General features: G+C 47.5%; 1 protein-coding gene across 1 annotated transcript in view; it reads right to left on the bottom strand.

Moving 5' to 3' along the window:
- Window positions 1-17,807, bottom strand: part of PRMT2 (protein arginine methyltransferase 2) — a 45,886-nt gene that overhangs the window by 7,172 nt on the left and 20,907 nt on the right. The window contains 5 exon segments of the mRNA XM_045284553.1: window positions 3,237-3,412; window positions 8,727-8,763; window positions 8,766-8,829; window positions 8,832-8,951; window positions 10,773-10,892. Of these exon segments, the coding sequence (XP_045140488.1) occupies window positions 3,237-3,412; window positions 8,727-8,763; window positions 8,766-8,829; window positions 8,832-8,951; window positions 10,773-10,892 (517 nt within the window).

The following is a 17,807-nucleotide window of genomic DNA, read 5'->3' as shown; positions in this document are numbered from 1 at the left end:
TCACCACGCATTTATCCCTCTGCCCTTCAGTCAATCCCACCTGCGTTTATCAGCCAGGCTGGCACAATAAACTATCTCATCTCGTGACTTCTCTCCCCTCCGATCTGATCTGTGTTCATACAGTTGCTGGCGTTGCTGCTGTTTCAGTGTAGATGCGGATTGTTCCAAAGAGCTCATCAATCTCATGGAAAACTCACTGGCTCATCCCCCAGTCTCCTCCGGACTTGTAATGCCCCCCTTGTCACCTACTGGAAATCTCTCTTTCCCTGTGCTTTCTGTCCTGTCTTACCCATTGGCCCATCCTTGTCACAGGACCACGTTGTTTTAAGGACTGTCGTTTTATCATAGATTTTAATGCCTACTTCCATAAGCACCTCCTCATTATTCTGATTCCAGAAACTTCTTTTTTTTTTCTTCCATATGAACGATTGGATTTCGGTGGAAGGTACCTTTCTCCTGTATTCACTTGGGATTTTAGTTAAAACTGCAATGACTAACAGGTGGAAATGTCATATTCCATGGGACTGTTTTTTTCTTTTTCACTACAGATCTAAAAGGCCCCAAGTCCCCACCTTGGGACTGACTCCAAACCCCTTCCATTCCACCATGAGTCCATGCACCCCCTCCTGGCCTCGGTGTAACTGGGAGTGCTTCTGACTCCTGAGAAATGAGGACCCTCCCAGTCCCAGGCTGATGCTGGGCTTCTCCTGAATTTCCAGTCATCTCAGAAGGGAAGTCAGCAGCCTAGGTTACTGTGGTAGTTACCTCATCTGGTGTCAATTTGAGACTAAAACAGGAAGAGGTGGAGTTTAGCCTGTCAATCGGGTCGCAGCTTGATGACCTCATTTGGAGGCACTAAGGAGATAAACAGCTCACTGGCAGGGCACACACAGACTCCCTGTAAAACATTCTTGTTGACAAGCCACATGGAGACAGGCTGATGGCAGCCAGAACCTCAGAGCTGGAGGAGCCACGTGGAGACCCACACCAGTGCTGAGATGCTTCTACCACCACTGGATCCACAAGACTTTCACCCACTGAGCTGCAATCTTCCTGCATTCGGTGTCACTGCATGGCTGTATGAGTCTAAAGAGGAATATATGGACTAGTATAGACATGATATATGGAGTAATATCAGACGTATGGACTTGATCTGGACTGGGGGGATGTTTTCTCAATATTCAATTGTTCTTTTATATAAAACTCTCTCTTATACACATAGGAGTGTGTATGAATTTGTTTCTCTGGTCAACCCGGACTAACACGGTTGCCCTCCTTCCCAGAAGGGTGACATGTAAGCCGTGAGAGCCTTACCAAGAGGTCATTCCGTGTCAGTAAGTGCCCACATGTTGAACACCAACCATCTTGGGATACTGCTTTGCAAAATGCTGCCAGGAATACCATTCCGATTCCCACTTTAAAAGGTATAGCCCTGACTGGGAGTGTAGGTTAGTGTTGTTTAAGGAGCTACACATTTTTAAAGGCCCCGTTTTCAGTGATGACCCTATTTTTCCCATTATATCTGAGAACTTTAGGGACAGCAAGTAATTACACGTGGATTCAAGACATCCCAACTCCCACGATGTCTGTTAGCAGCACAAAAGCATGACAAGCAGGGTCCAAATCCTCAGACGTCTTGGGTGATGTGGGTTAGCTCCATGGCACCGTCTACAACAAGACGGGACTGGCCTGTATCTCAGAAATACCGCACTCTCCAGAGAACACTGTTCTCCCCCTTGCTTGCCCCACTTTCCTTAGAAGGCAGATGCGAGGGGGTAAGAAAACATGGCCCCTGGGGGTCCCCAGAAACCACAACTTTGCACCCCTCGGGAGCTGCACTAGGCGAGGGAGGAGAGGGAGGGCAGGGCAGGCACGGCAGGAAAATCTCAGCGAAGTTCCCACTGTTACTCTGGGTCACTAAGTACACGAGGAATAACTTTCCTAAAACAAACATGTGGCCTTTCCCACCTCCGAGATAAAACCCCAAGTATCACCCCCATCCTTACAGGTCCCACTCGACACAGTACCTGCACTTCCCTCTCGGGCTATGTATCAGAGCTTCAATTCGGAGCGCCCAGGTTTGCAAGAGAGGTATGTGTGATAGCTAGTTTTTTATGCCAGAATGGCTCCCGTAGGAACACGCAAGTGGAGCCGTGGAGCCTGTCAATCAGGTTGCAGCTTGATTGGAGGACTTCCGAGATAAACGGCTCTCCGGGGCCAGCCTTCTCTCTCTCTCCCTGGTGGTAGGACTAGCATGCTGCTGCCTGGGTTAACAGCTCTGCACTACCTGTGGGCCGAGCCCGCCGTGGATTGTGGTGGATCACGTGGCCATGCTGTACACTGCTAAGCCTTGCAGCTCCATCGTGACCTGCTTCGCTACACGCTGCTGTGCTCTTGGCCTCCGCTAAGCCTCGACAGCTCACCTTTCTGGTGCTGCCGCCCCACCTTGCTGCCTCTGCTGCCTGCAGGCAGCCTCCACACCTCCCACCAGCTCCTTCGCTGTCTGCTTCCTTGACCTTGGACCAGTGGTTGGAAGGATCTTCAGTATATTAATGTTGGACTGAGCCCTCTGTACTGCTGTGTGGGCTCCTTGGCTGTCGTATCCCTTTTTGCTATACAAACCTATCCTTACATAATGTATCATCCTAAGTGTCCTGCTTCCGTTGCCCTAGAGACCCCTACCTAGCACAGCATGTATGGCAGTAGCAGGGCCCTACATAGGCTAAGTCTCCACTGAATGCCTTCTCTGACCATTATCCAAGGAGGTGGGTCATCTTGCCCTATCCATTTGGCCCTGACTGTCTGTCAGAAGGCCATGGACAAACCTCTTAAGTCCTTCTATCAAGCTATGTGCATGTCCCGACCATGGTCCCGTTCCGCTACTATGGTCCCACCTGCGACTCTGATGTACTGATCTGCCACCAATCACACCTTGGTGACAGTGTCCTTTGTCCACCCAGGAGGCTCTATTACCTCAGGCCTCCACTGTGAACCCCCAGACTGAAGGTCTCCCTCATCTGGAGGAGGTATCCGTGTCTTACTGTGTTTCTTTTAGGACTTAAAAAAAAAGTTCTATTTAAATTATATTCAAGGTGGGGTCTCTTTGTACCTTACCACAGCAGCAGTCCAGGGCTCAACTACCTGCAGGACAGGCCTAGATATCAAGCCCCTTGGCCCACGAATGTTCTAGAAAGCTGTGGAACACCATTTGCTCTCGACTCACACATAGGACTCACTTCAGCGTGCTGGGGTTGAACTCATAGGTGTTGTCCCAGAAGAGGACCTTGCTGTGGTAATCCTTGTCTGCGCTGCGGGGGACGAGATGTAACTCAGCTGTGGTCGACCAGATGACCCCGTCCTCCTTCAGCCACGTGTCCCGGGCATACAGGATGGATTCGATCATGAACTCAAACTGCATGACAAGGGAAGAGACACGTAGTGTTGGAATGAGGGCTTTCCTCTCTCCGTTCAGTCTGACTGACCCATGCACTGAGACTGTCACAAGTTTCAGCATAAGAGCACACAGCCAGGTGCATCCTGCCCCGCACCCCAACAGGAAAGCACTTTAAAAGATCTCTTTTACATGGATGCAGGGATGCCATTCGAATAAAAACTGGGTTACCCTAATGATCGGGAGAGATCCTGCATGCTCGTCCACCTCAGACACTGAGGAGTCCATCCCTACTGGACTGGGAAAGAACCCCCGCCTTACTTGGGGGACCAGGACTACCGTCGTGGCGCACATCAAGGGCAATTTGCATAGCACGGTTCACTAAATCTTACTGTGGTATGTAGCAACGGGGCTCTTCAATGTTCATGAGCAGCCATCTCAGATGCAACTGTTTGCCTCCCTCATCTAGAGGAAAGGAGTTTGCTAAAAATCAAAAGGCCTGTGGAGTCGCCCAGTCCGCTGAACGAGTGGACAATGTCAACATTGGTCTCCCCAGCCAGAGACCAGAAGAATGAGATGGCGCCAGGCGACCACCATCGACGTGTCTGCAAAGGGTCACATTAGAAGGTCCTGGAGAGAGAGAAAGAGAGAGAGAGAGAGAGAGAGAGAGAGAGAGAGAGAGATGGGGGAAGAGGGAGGGAGATGTGAACTGAAACTCAAAATCATTTTAAAAGGCTGGGATTACTGGTGAGACAGATACTGGTGGATTCCCCCAAAATTGGCTTAGTCACCCTTCTGGTGAAGAGGCAGGCAGACTCTGGGGTGAAGCTCCCACAAGCCAAGATTCCTGAAGCCACCAGAACCCAGAGGAGGCGAGAAAGGATTGCCCCTAGCGTCTCTATAGCCTGCCAACACCTTGCTCTTGGACTCGCAGCCTACAGAACTGTGAGACAGTAAATTTCTGTTCTTAGAAGCCACCAACATGGTGGTACTTTGTCACAGCAGCCCCAGGACATGAACACCAGGTCTGCATTCGGGGCCATCGCCCCCAGTGTCTTCCCATCCCTGTCTGCAGGACAACCTTGGCCCATCAGTTGCTCCCTTGACACATTCTCATCCTCTAACCCATTCACCTGCAAAATCTCCAGCCCTTCATAAAGCCAGCCTCCTGAAGCTCTGTGGGCTAGCCACTGGAGGTGCCTTTCAGCCCACGAACACAGAACAGCTGCTCTGTGAACCTGGGACCATTGGAGCTTCATGGTCTACCTGACCTCCCACCCAACCAGGAGGCTTCCCCAAGCATGGCACCCCACAGACAGAACCCCCAGGACTACTCAGTAAGTACTGACAGAACGAACAATGGTATTTAATGCAAAGCCTACGACCTGCTTTGGAGAGGATGGTGTTATGGTTACATTGTGTCCACCACCACCCTCACTCACCCCAAATTATGTGTGTGCTGTAAATCCTAATTCCTACATACCTTGGGCATAAGCCCATTCAAGAATAGAGTTTTCTTTGTTACGTCCGTGAGGCCATACGGAGCTGGGTGTGAGATATGAAAACAGCCGACGAGGCACAGAAGCAAGGGTACAGTGGGAGAAAGATAGATGCCACTCGGCAGTTGCCCAGGGACACCGAAAACCATGCTGGAGAGGCTGAGATAAAGAGTTTCTTCCCCAGCGCAGGTAGGCAAGCCTTCACCGTGAGCCAGTGCTCGGAGGTCAGACTCCCAGCATCCTCGGCTGTGAGAAAGTAAATTTCTGTTCACTAAGTCACCCAGCGGTGGTATTTCTGTAACAGCCCACAAAGACTCAGATAGGTGGCACCGCTCTCCCTCCTTGCACCTTATTTCAGAGGCTGTTCAGCCAACTGTCTCTTGGGGGTGAGTGTCCTTTGTCAGCATATCCCCCTGCCTTTACGTCCATACAAAGCTGTGGGCAGCATTTAGGGACTGCTTCTTAGTGTTTGCATGGGCTTGCCTGCTGGAACCACCGACTAGGTCCCCCACACTTTCACCCAGGTATTATTTTCTGGGTTTTCACAAAAGCGATGAAATTTCCAATAGAAGGGATTCACTCTGAAACCTCATGTCCCAAGATGCTAAACTCAGAATCTGCCCCAGGAGCAAAGGGTAGGCTGGCAACCTCTGCCAAGGCACCAGGTCCATCTGGACTTCCATGTCCACTTATTCCTCTCTGCACTGACTCATCCAGGAGTCATGGGCAGGAGATAGCTACACACAGTAAGAGGAAGGTCCCAGTCAGGAGAACTGTAAGGTGCAGGCAGCAACTGGGCCTTTTGTTCTGCATTTCTGAGAACCAGACAGCCCAAAGCTATTGAATATGGGCTGACTAGACCAAGAACCACATCGGGGTCTGATGCTGAGCTCGGATGGCATCATGGGCTGCTAACCACAAGGTCAGCGGTTTGAAACCACCAGCTGCTCCATGGGAGAAAAATGAGGCTTTCTACTCCTGTAAAGAGTTCTAGACTCTGAAACTCACCGGCGACAGTTCTAGAGGGTCACTGTGGGTCAGAATCGACTTGATGGCAGTGAGAGTGAGCGGCAGGATGTAATTTGTCGTGGCCATGTGGTGAAGGAAATAAAAATGTTGAGCCCTGAGGCTCAGATGGAGCTTCCTCATTGATAAGAAGGGACATCTGCTCTCTGGAAAGTAGCAGATGCCCTGGGGATACGAAAGTTCCACCCTGGGAGCTCTCTTGGGCCTTGCCTTGTACATGTCTCTGCAGCCTTTTCTCTTCCAGTAAAGCTGGAGTGACAGCCGTGGCGTTTCCCATGAGCACCGTAATTCCAGTGACATGCGGGTCTCATCAGAGTAGTAGGTGCCCACTGGTAGGAAGCAGAGAAAGTCACCTGAAACCCTGGGTCCATGACTGGTACCTGGAAGGGTAGAGGAAGACCTCCAATTTGGGGCCAGCGAGTCTAAAGTGAGGAGAGTTACATGAGCTCCTAAGGTTGGAGCTGGTACCTACTGGCCTAGCACTTGGCCAACAAGGATGAGGGAGGCTGGCACTGCATGGACAGCCGGGGTCTGAACCGAAGAGGGAAAGGCAGCTGAGATTTCCACAGGACAATTTGGCATCAGAAGTCTTGGTCTCTCTGGACTAGTTGGTGCAACTGGCCTCGTTGGCAGGATTTGCTAGGACAACCAGGAAACTGGTACTTCTGTCCGCGTGCAACAGTAAGTCTCGAGAAGAGAGAGGCCGGCCTGCACAGCTACGCCTCTCAAGCACTGACCATGATTTCCCCAGTCCTGCAGGATACCTGGTCTCCAAGGAGTGAAGCATCTCACGCTACGGAGAAGGGACCGATTCTGCTTGTCTAAAGAGCTGATGGCTGTTTTGACATGGGGTAAATCAGTGATTCTCCACCTTCCTCATGCTGCGACCCTTTCATACAGTTCCTCATGCTGTGGTGACCACCCCCCAACCATAAGATTATTTTTGTTGCTACTTCATAACTGTCATTTTGCTACTGCTATGAATTGGGTGACCCCTATGAAAGGGTCTTTGACCCCCAAGGGCCCGAGACCCACAGGTTGAGAACTGCTCGTGTAAATCAAGGAGTGCAGAATTTGGGAGGAAGGGCTAGAGAAATAAGCTACCACCTTCAGAAGTGTACAGACCTAGATGGGGGATATGTCAAGAAACAATAGCTTCGCAGTTTGCTATTTTTGTTCACTCAAAGGTTCTATTAATTTAGAGCAAACATTTTTAACCAAAGAGAACAGGACAAAATTATGTCCAACCTTTTAAAGACAGGCGGAGTACAAAATCTTAGTACCATAACACCATCGCTACAGAACTGTACACAAGACCCTAAAAACCCTTCCCTCCTCTACATGAACCAGGTTGGTTGGCCACCTCTGTCCCCTGGGATCGTTGTGAAGTGGTGTGTTAACCTTAGGACTCAGTGATGCTGCTTATGCCAAAAGTAACCCTGACGGGAGATGTGCCGAGAGAGAACACTAAGACACTTGGCAGGGATGCCCTGACTTTAGGTTTCTCTGAGTGTGATGACTCCTGAAACTGGGCGTGTCTCTTGCAGGGACCCTGGAAGGTCTGCCTATGAAACAACCACAAGATGTACTGGCACTTGTAAGGTACACAGCTTTGAGATCAGAATGGATCCGCAGCATGGCTCTTGTCCCCTTGAATCAGAGCCGCTGGCCTGCTCCAGTGAACTCCCAGAAGCCAGGTCCCTGAACCCAGCCTCTGGCAAGCTTGACTCTTGAGCTGACTAGTGCCGAGCATGACTTATGGTCATTGTGTGAAGCTGAAAGCTAAGCAAAGGCTGCAGTAGCCACCCCACCCTCACGGGTACTACAATGATTGATAAGCAGCAATGAACAGAAAAGACCCACTAAAAAGAGAAGCAGCCGGCACATCAGAGAATGCCGAAGAATAAGAAGGAGTGATAAAGACAAGAGCTCTGGCCACCTGATGCTTACCATCCACCGTGAGGATAACTGGTGCCTCAGAAAAGAAGCCAGCCACGGACACAGACAATCTATTCAAAGGCGAAAGAGCCAACTGTGCCAAATACAATAATGAAAATACACCGAGTCCAGAAAAAATATACCACCGACCAGTCAACACCTATCTCTGCCAAGTCATTGATTTTCACAATAAATAAAGCATTCTTAGGTTTCAGCCTAGAAACAACGGTAAGTCACATTTAAGGGAACAGAGGAAATCAAGAAGGCCCCAGACTTCTCCATCGTACTTGCAATGTCAAAATGCCAAGGGAAAAAAATTGTAATCCCAGAATAATGTCCCAGCAGACATCATTCAACATGAAAGAACATGAAATATAAACCCAAACTTCTAGAAATAACAACAATCTCTAGATGGGATTAACAATAGATTGGACACCATACAATAAAAGAACTCACTGACTTGCCACCGTGCCAATATAGCTATCCAAAATAAGAGAAAAAATGAATAAATAAATAATAGCAAGTATTAGTAAAATGAAAACCAAGTGGCCTAACACACATGCAATAGCATTCACAAAGGCAGAAACAGAAAAACATCTTCCAAAAGAATCCTTCTGACATGTTCCTAAATTTGATAACTATCCAAGCTGGTCAGCAAACTACAAACCTACAATGTACGAAGAAAAGATGTCGCTTTTGTATGACAGAGTTAAGTAGGAAACACAGGCCCTGGTCGGCACACTGAGCTGAAGACACTCCCTTGTGTGGTCCCTTTACAGAAGTGTTCCAACGTGTGTTCTGAACAATGAGTAGAGCAAACCCAGGAATGATGTTCCTAAAATTAGGCCCTAAAGCGAGAGAAAAGAACCCACCATCTGGCCAGCGGAACAGGGACTTGGAAAAGAACGACCAGAGTCCCATAGCTGCCGAAATACTCTTCATCCTGCCGCGTGTCTGCAGGGTCGTCCTCCTCCAGTGCTTCCCCACGTGGTTAGCCGGGACGTAGCCGCAGCAGCCTGCACGCTCGCCCCACCACCAATCAGCAGTCGTTCGTTTCAGGACACGGATTTTTTCTCCTCTCGAAAAACCGAGCTGCGAAAAGTAAAAAGGAAGAAAGGAATTAAAGATTCAGTAACACTAGTCATTGGTGTTTCCGGGGTGGGTTGGTGATAAACCGTAGTAAGCAAATCATGGCAATTTCAATAAGTAGTCAGTGGGTAATTACTGTGGCAGGCAATTTATAAAATGACACCAGATTTAGAGTTTGGGGAAACACCCACTGAAAGAAAAAATAACAAAACAGCACAGTTTATTTGATATTGTTTTGTTTTTTTAAGGAACCGAAAGCTTTAAAATGCATAATGTATGTTTTCAATATTATTTAGAACAAAATTTCTACCCAACCTCTTTGCTGTAACTCAGCTTAGCTGTAGACAACTTAGTGACTACAGACTTGCTCTCAAGTAAGGATTTTTATTTCATGGCCTGACTTTTCATTCACTAAGGGGCCTTCGTGGTGCCATGGTTACAAGATGGGCTGCTAACTACAAGGTCAGCAGTTCAAAACCACCAGCAGTTCCACCAGAGAGAGACGAGGCTTTCTACTCTGTAAGCAGTTACAATCTCAGAACCTCCCAGGGCCAGTTCCCTCTGTCCGATAGTCACTCCGGGTCAGTATGGACGCAATGGCAATGAGTTTTGCTTCGCTTTGTTGTTTTTGTTTTTTCCCATTCACTGGGACAAGTTCTTAGTGTGGGTTTCCAAGCAGAAACTGGTGAGTTTTTACTCACCGTATTGCTGACTCTCCCTTATCCCATCATGCCTGTCTTTCCCCATCATACTCAAGGTCAGAATTTGTTAGGCACAGAAGAGAAGGGCTTCAGGTGGTTCTAAACACCTGATGACATCTTTAACTTGGGTGTGATTTTCAGCTAGACCAGTGGTTCTCAACCTTCCTATTGCCACACCCTTTAGTACAGTTCCTCATATGGTGGCGACCCCCCAACCGTAAAATTATTTTTGTTGCTACTTCATAACTGTAATTTTGCTACTGTTATGAATCAGGTGACCCCTGTAAAAGGGTCTTTGACCCCCTAAGGCAGGGGTCCTCAAACTTTTTAAACAGGGGTCCGGTTCACTGTCCCTCAGACCCGTTGGAGGGCCAGACTACAGTTTAAAAAAAAAACTATGAACAAATTCCTATGCACACCGCATATATCTTATTTTGAAGTGAAAAACAAAATGGGGCAAAAACAACCAGCGGGCTGGATAAATGTCCTCGGCGGGCCGCATGTGGCCTACAGGCCGTAGTTTGAGGACCCCTCCCCTAAGGGGTCGTGACCCACCAGGTTGAGAACAGCTGAGCTCGGTGTCCAGGATAGGCAAAATTTCCATCAAATTTTGCATTGAGCATGTTGGAAGTCATTTAAAAATGTCTGACCTGAACAGTTAAAATTTGATTAGTAGATCCCCACTATGATACAGGCTGGACCTGATCTGATTTCCAAAATTCTCTGTATTTTTGGTTAGTATTGTTTTGTTCAATTTTTGTTTGTTCATAGTAGAATGCATCTCAGCGGTGTTATGTCAATGGAGGTCACCCTCTTGAAGGTGTGTCATGTGCTTTTCCGTTTTTCGGTCTGTGAAACCCAGGACTGATGAACCTCTAGAAACAGCACCTCGAATAAAGGGGAGGAGGTACGGTCGAGGGGATAAAAGGGAGACGATGTCAAGGAGTCCATGTAGAAAAAGAATGTTTGGAAACTGATTGTGGTAGCAACTGTACAATTCAACTTGACATGATTGAACTATGGAATGATATATGTCTTAAATTCCACCTAGTAAAAAAATAAATAAAAGGGGTGGGGCTTCTGGTGAGTACACTTCTCATGTATGAGGCCCCCAGAAAGCTATCTGCATTTCGTCAGTAGCAGAGTAGTCTGCGATGGCCACAAACTCCTCGGGCCGCACACCCTCCTGGAAGCCCTTTTCCTCACTGTCCTCGATGGCTGCTTCCTGTTCCTGATCAAAGCCAAAACCTCATATGTAAAGGAATTTCTTACACATTAATCATCCTGTGGATCTCTGGTACTTTTCATAGGATTCATTTCCAGATATGACACTGATACGTCAGAGACCGTATGAATAGGAAGGGCTTCGAAAAGTTCATGGAAAATGGAATTAAATGACAATAGAATTTTCCATGAATTTTTGAAACCCCCTCATATTTCTGAGAGATGACTCAGATCTGGCATTTACAAGGAACACTGTCAACTTCATATGAAAAAGTAAGCCCAATTTCAAAGTGGACAATAGACTTGTATAAGCGCATCATACAAGAACACATCCAAGTGGCCAATAAGCATAAGAGATGCAAATGCAGTCACAAGTTACCTCTATATACCAGAACGGCTAAAGTGAAAGAGATCTGGTAATACTAAATATAAGCAGGGATAGGGGCAACTGGAACTTTCATCAGGAGGCATATGATCTGAGATAGTTTATTGTGCCAGCCTGGCTGATAAACACAAGTGGGATTAACTGAAGGGCAGAGAGATAAATGGCTTGGTGAGCCTTGCCTTTCTTGTCTCTCTTTGATCATCGGACCAGTGTGCGGCTGCCTTGCTTGTTCTGTGCCTCAATTAAAGGCTACACTACCTGTGGGACGCCTAGCCTGTGGACTGTGTGGCTGTAAGTTGAGGTCCCTTTAAGACATCTCTGGAGCTGGGGACTGGCAATTGGTGACCTGCCTTCTGATTGGCTGCTGTGCTTACATAGCCTAGCTCTCTCTATCAATAGAGGAAGATCTGGCAGCAGACGATACTTGAAGGACTGCTAGTCTCTCACAACTCTCTCTCATGGACGTGAGTTGTACTGAGCCATTTGTAGTACTTTATAATTTAACTGTTTATTTCTTGTATTATATAATCTGTATATGATTTAACAGTTCATTTCTTGTTATATATCTAATTATCTTTATAAATAAATATATTAAATTATCAGCAATTTGGTTTTATCTCTCTAGAGAACCCTGTCTAACACATGGTCCAACTTTGGAAAACTCTTGGACTGCATTCCTACCTGCCCTGTAACGCAGAAATCTCTTCTCTGGATGTACCCCAAACAAGTAAGTATGAAAGTGCCTCCAGGAATATTAACAAGAAGCTTTTTTACAGTTGCCAAATTCTGGAAATAACTAAGGAAATGCAAACACAGCAGTAAATTCATATCATGGAATACCACACAGCTCTACAACCGAACAAGACAAAACCTCTAAAGAAGTGGAGAGTGGCACCAACAAAACACGGCGCTGAGCCCAACCAGACAGGGAGGACACCGCTGCTGATGTTGCTTTGTCAGACGCCATGAAGTGGGCTCGGAGTCGTAGTCTCCTGGTGGACACAACCCTGCCGCCCCTGGGCCGTCTTCACAACTGCCGTGCTTGGGTCTGTTGTTGCAGGCGCTGGATCGGTCCACGGCGTTCAGGTCATCCTCTCTGTGGCTGACCTATTTGACCAAGCATGCGGCCCTCTGCTAGGAAGTCGTCTCCCCAGCTGACATGTCCAAAGGAGCTGAGCTGACGCCTCACCTGCTTTGCTTCTAAGGAATGTCTGCTTGCACTTCCTCAGACACAGGCTTTTTTGGCTTCTGGCAGTTCCCGGTCTTTCCAGATTCTTCGCCAATACCCTGTTTCAAATGTGTCTCTGCCAAGTACACATCCTGTAATGGTATTGGTCAAAACAGGAATTATGTTGGGAGCTTGGAGTTACTCCCTAATAGGCAGCATATGTGTCTCAAAACAAAGCAAGTCCAAGTGGAAACTAAATCTATCATTTACAAATGAATTTATGAAGAATCAAACTGAAAAACAGCAGCCATTTTTAGGAAAGACCCAAGAGACTGAGTAAAATCTAATTTAGATGCTCTCGATATAATCCCAAGAGAGCATGACTTCAACGTAAAAGGCTTAGCGATCTCTAGGTTTGTTCCCCAAACTTTCATATGCATGCAAAAAAAAAAAAAAAAAAACGCAAAAAAAAAGCAGAATAATGGTTGCTGGGATAACCACTTCATGTAAGCACATTGCAAGGATGTGGGTGGAAGTGTAGTACTATAGCTATACCTGATCATTTTAAAATACACTACTTTCCAGATAAAACTTCAAAGAAGTTTCATATAGTCAATAGTCTGATTCATTAGCCCCTCAAAAATAAAAGAATTGGAATGTGTTCAATCAGCATTTTCCTAAAGATGGTCTGAGACCATCTCTTTGTGGTGAAATAAATCTGGGCACCTTCTCTCCAGGTGCTCAAAACCTGCTATCGTTAGGCTAGTAGAGGCTCTACATCCAGAAAGAAATCTATTGAACTCTAAATTGGGGTTTCACACACATGAACATCCGAGGACCTGGCTATCTTTTGAGTACACTGTGGGGTTTGGAGATCTATGTTATCACTCTTAGTTCCTCAAAAAATAGCTATCAATAAAAAATAGGCTAAGGCCAAAGAGAGGCCTTGGGGCCAAGGCTCCCAGGGAGAGTGTCCCAGCCCACATCATTAGTTTCTGACCCAGTAGAAAGTCTACCCAGAAGGAAAGGTGGGCATGTGGGCCACTCCAGCCTGGAACTAGGAGCTCCCTCAGGCCATCTGTCTAACTCAATCCACTCTGGTCCTCCCTTTCCAAGCCAGCTTCTTGTCACCTGGCTCTGATAATACGGATGTACTGACAAAGGACCCAAGCCTTCAGCCAACCTAGTGCTTTCACGATTTAAAATTAACAAACTGTCATTTTGGTCAGTCATTAATGAATCTGCCTGATAGCCCGGGCCCTGGGCAATGGAAAGGTCTCGAAGGCAACATCTCCTGAAGGGCCGGTCCACCGGGACAGCCGGCTGCGATCCCAGGTGTCATTTCACTATGTGAACGCCCTGTCCTCCAACTGCAACAGGACTACATCGTTTTATAATCTTTCCGTTAAAAACTTAAGATCATCAAAATACACCTTGAACCTTAGTCAATCATTCAATCTTGAAATAAAATCAAAAGGACATGTCCTGCAGGCATCTCTTTCATAATGTAAGCTGGTAGTGACAAACGAACACACACCTCAAAATACTGCGATGATTCATTGCTAATTGGGAAAATTAAAATAGGGGATACTATGTCTACCCTCTCAGACTGACCAAGAGTGAAATGTCTGAGACTCGGTGATGTGAAGTTACTTGGTATGTCCCTTTTACCCCTAGCCTTTGCGAACTCCCACCAAATGACTGGGTAGGAACCTATAAGTAAGATGTGGAGGGCGCCATCTCAGGGATGGGTCCATTTTGTCGTTCCACTGGGTATAAAGTGAGCCATCTCAGAAGCAGGAAGAGAGACGCAGGAGGGTAGAAACCACCACCAAAAAAGAACAGCCGAAAATGAAGTGCAACCGAGATCCCCGCATGGAGAGGTGGCGGAGTAGCTCAAGACGGCGACAGAGCAGAGGAGCCCTGCAAGGACCATGACACAGAGCTTCCCCCACCCACAGAACAAGTCAAGGCAGAAGCCAGGAGCCAGAGAGAGACATACCTGCTACCGGGGCTGAGAAAGGATGCTGTGAACAAAAGAACTGTCTCCTTACTGTTTTCTGATCCTAACATTGCAACCTGCTCGCTTCCCTAATAAGTCCCCATCATGGTTGAGTCCCATCTGTGGGTTTTGTGCGGCCATGACAGTGGATCACCAAACCCAGCAGATAGGTCGAGTGTCATGGGAGAAATGAACGGTGTCACCGTCAGTTAAAGAAGGCTGGAGTCCATGATGGACAGCTGGCCCCTGGGGTAGACTGGTGTTAAAGAGGAAGGTGAATATATGTATTCATAAAGCACGTTGGAGGGTACAGGCATGTCTGACCTCTGCCTCATAGGTTACACATTGGCCTGCTATCCAGAGGGTCAGCAGTTCACACTCATCAGTTGCTCTTTAGGAAGAGATAGGGCTTTCTACTCCCGTAAACAGGTATAGTATCAGTAAGCCACAGGGGCCAGTTCTAACCCACCCTACAGGGTTAGACTGAGTCTGACTCACCTCAAGGACAGTGGGTTTTGAGTTCACGTTTTCATCCCTCCTCTCGCCAGAGGAGGGCAGGTGTAGGCCCCACACCATTTTCTCAGATGCACATGTTAGGGAGCATTCTTATGAGCTGCTGACAGCCCTCTAGGTCAGTAATGCCATCTTGGAGGACAAATCATTATAGCAGAGTAAAACTGAAAACACTAGTCACTGGCCTCTGAGACCCTGTTACTGGGAAATACGCTTCAACACACGTGCACAAGGAGAAGTGCAGAAGGGTGCACATTTTAGAATTGCTTGAAATAGAAAAAAATCTGGAAACATATGTATGTGTATTAGACTGGGTTCTCAGAGAAACAAAAACCTGTGATGTATATAGAGAAATTTATATCCCCAAAGAGTGGCTCATACAATTGTAGAAGCCGGTAAGTCCAGTCCAGTGTAAGTCTATGTGTCAGATGGTAAGCTGAAGGTTTTTCAGCTCACGAAGCTGCAGGGGCTGATGAACCAGGAAGCAGGAAGCCAAAACGGTGAGAACAAGATGCTATGTGGTGTGGAATCCCAGGCAGAAGCCAACAGGAACACCTAAATCTGTACGATGCCACACCTGCCTTTGCATTGCTGGCATTACACCTGGGACGTTATTAAATAACTAAAAACATATCCACGCTTCACTTGCTCATGGGCTAAAACTAGACTCCTAGAGAGCTGTGATTTTTAGGGGTAGCCTAAATATTTCATGGCAAAGGTTTAGAATGTCCAATTCAGAATGCCGCCTGCCATCCGCCCTTCCACACAGCCATGTCGCACCTCTGCCACGCAAGACCTCATCGTTATTTGCTACATCAGTTATCTGCTATAACACCTTAGAGCTGCTATAACTGAAATACCACAAATGAATGGGTTTAACAAACAGAAATGTATTTTCTGGCAACTTAAAGGCTAGAAGTCCAAACGAAGGGCAACAGCTCTTCGGCAAAGTCGCATGGCATGGGAGGAAAGGTTAGTGTCAGACTATGTGAGGAGGGGGGACTGTTGAGGTAGTCTGATCCCTGCCTCATAGCCATAGGGGGGCCAGAGGAGGTCGGACACGACCCACCTGCCCCTTAATGCAGAATGTTTACTCTCAGGACCCTCCTCAGAGCCCAGTCACTGTCAGAAACCTAAGCCACGTGCAGACACCATGGGTAGGCTCTTCAGGCAGCTGTCCACCTGAGCCCAGCCTTCAAGTCCTCTCTCCTCAGACACCAGGTCCGGGAGTGGAGAAACCTCCAGGTGATGCCACACCAATCCCTTGAGTCCCTCCCCCGCCCCAGCTGTCCACGTCTCCACTCTACCTATGCACATAAGAAAGCAGTTGGGCGTTGATGTCATTAAATGATCGTTTCTTATAGAGCTGTAATAATTGGCACAGAATGTGGTACATTGAAGCAAGATGCTGACATAACAAATACCTAAAATCTGTGGCAGCAACAGATAGAAGCCGGAAAGTCTTGGGAGACGCTCTCCCTGGAAGCCTGGCAGGCCTTCACGACGCTGCCCGTGAAGACTTAAAGTTAAGAGTGAGCAAACAATTCTTGGAAGCTACAGTAGAGAGGGCTTGTTATGTGGCGGTGGAAAGCTTAACAACTCGGTAGAAAATGGGACCCGAGGAACTGACCCGACTGGCTAAGGATACAGACAAACAGAAGGTCACAATGCCGCTCACTTCTCTTAGCTGTGAGATAAAAAATGAATTGTTATATTTTCCAAAATCAAAGATCAAGGAGGAGGGATGATGGAAGAACCAGGACACTTCTGGGCTAAAATGGGAAACTGTTTTTGATCCCCAGTCTTTCCCTGCAGAAGATTCTCAAAGAAAAAGGGGGTCGTAGAACAAAGATCTAATTCATGGGCTCCATCAGGAAAATGAAGCCAAGGGTGGAAATATAAAACCCTTTGTTACGACCCCAGAAAGCTTTAAACTGGAGCCCACACACCCTTGCAGATTGCCAAAAGCCTTCTATGGGTCTTAAGGATATGCCTCTCAGACCCTCTCTGTTAAGAATCTTATTATATCACAGCAGCCTCACAGGGAGCCCAAAATAGAAAAGAGATTGGGGGTGTGGATTTTTTCCTACTGGGTGAACATGAATGAATTCACAGAAATGCACACAAAGTTATTAAAAAGAATCTTACTTGCTAATCACCAACGATGTGGACCAAAAGAGCCAGAAACAGTATCCAAGGAATAGAGGTCCTTGCACCCCTGAACAGGCAGACAATAGGCTACGAGAACTACTCAGCTACTGACCCGAGGTGCTTGCTGTGTGAAAAGAAGGACTCCCGGAGTGGAGTCCAGACCCCCAGGGACAGAGGCAAGAGCTGTCGTCCCCAGGGAGCAGCACTAGGAGTCGGGGAACGGGTGACATGTCCCGTCTGGAGTTCGTAATTGGCAGGAGAGTGACTACATGTTGAATGTTGTTGTCAGGTGCCAGTTGGCCGTGACCATAGCAACCCCAGGGACAGCAGAGCAGAGCATGGCCTGCTCACATGTCATCCTCCAAACGGTGGTGATGTGCGAGCCCCTTGTCACCGTCACTGTGTCAGTCCACCTTGTCCAGGGGCTTCTGTTTTGCTGCCCCTCTACTTTCCCAGGCATGACGTCATTTCCAGGAACTGGTCTCTCATGATAGCACGTCCAGAGTCCACGAAACGAAGCCTCGCCTCCTTGCCTCTAAGGAGCATTCTGACTGCTCTTCTTCCATGACGGATTCGTTTGTCCTCTTGGCGGTCACCAGCATCACAATTCAAATGCATCGAATCTTCTTGAGTCTTCTTTATTCATTGTCCAACGTACACATGCATTTTGAATTGGAGTGTGAGGTAGTTAGTGTATTGTGCCAGCCGGGCCGATAAACA

This window comes from Echinops telfairi, unplaced genomic scaffold (assembly GCF_000313985.2).
Source record: "Echinops telfairi isolate 266 unplaced genomic scaffold, ASM31398v2 ScPeMD7_7469;HRSCAF=8507_0, whole genome shotgun sequence".
In the NCBI taxonomy this organism is placed as follows: domain Eukaryota; kingdom Metazoa; phylum Chordata; class Mammalia; order Afrosoricida; family Tenrecidae; genus Echinops; species Echinops telfairi.
The sequence above is the reverse complement of the archived record's forward strand: the minus strand, read 5'-3'. Positions and strand labels throughout refer to the sequence as shown.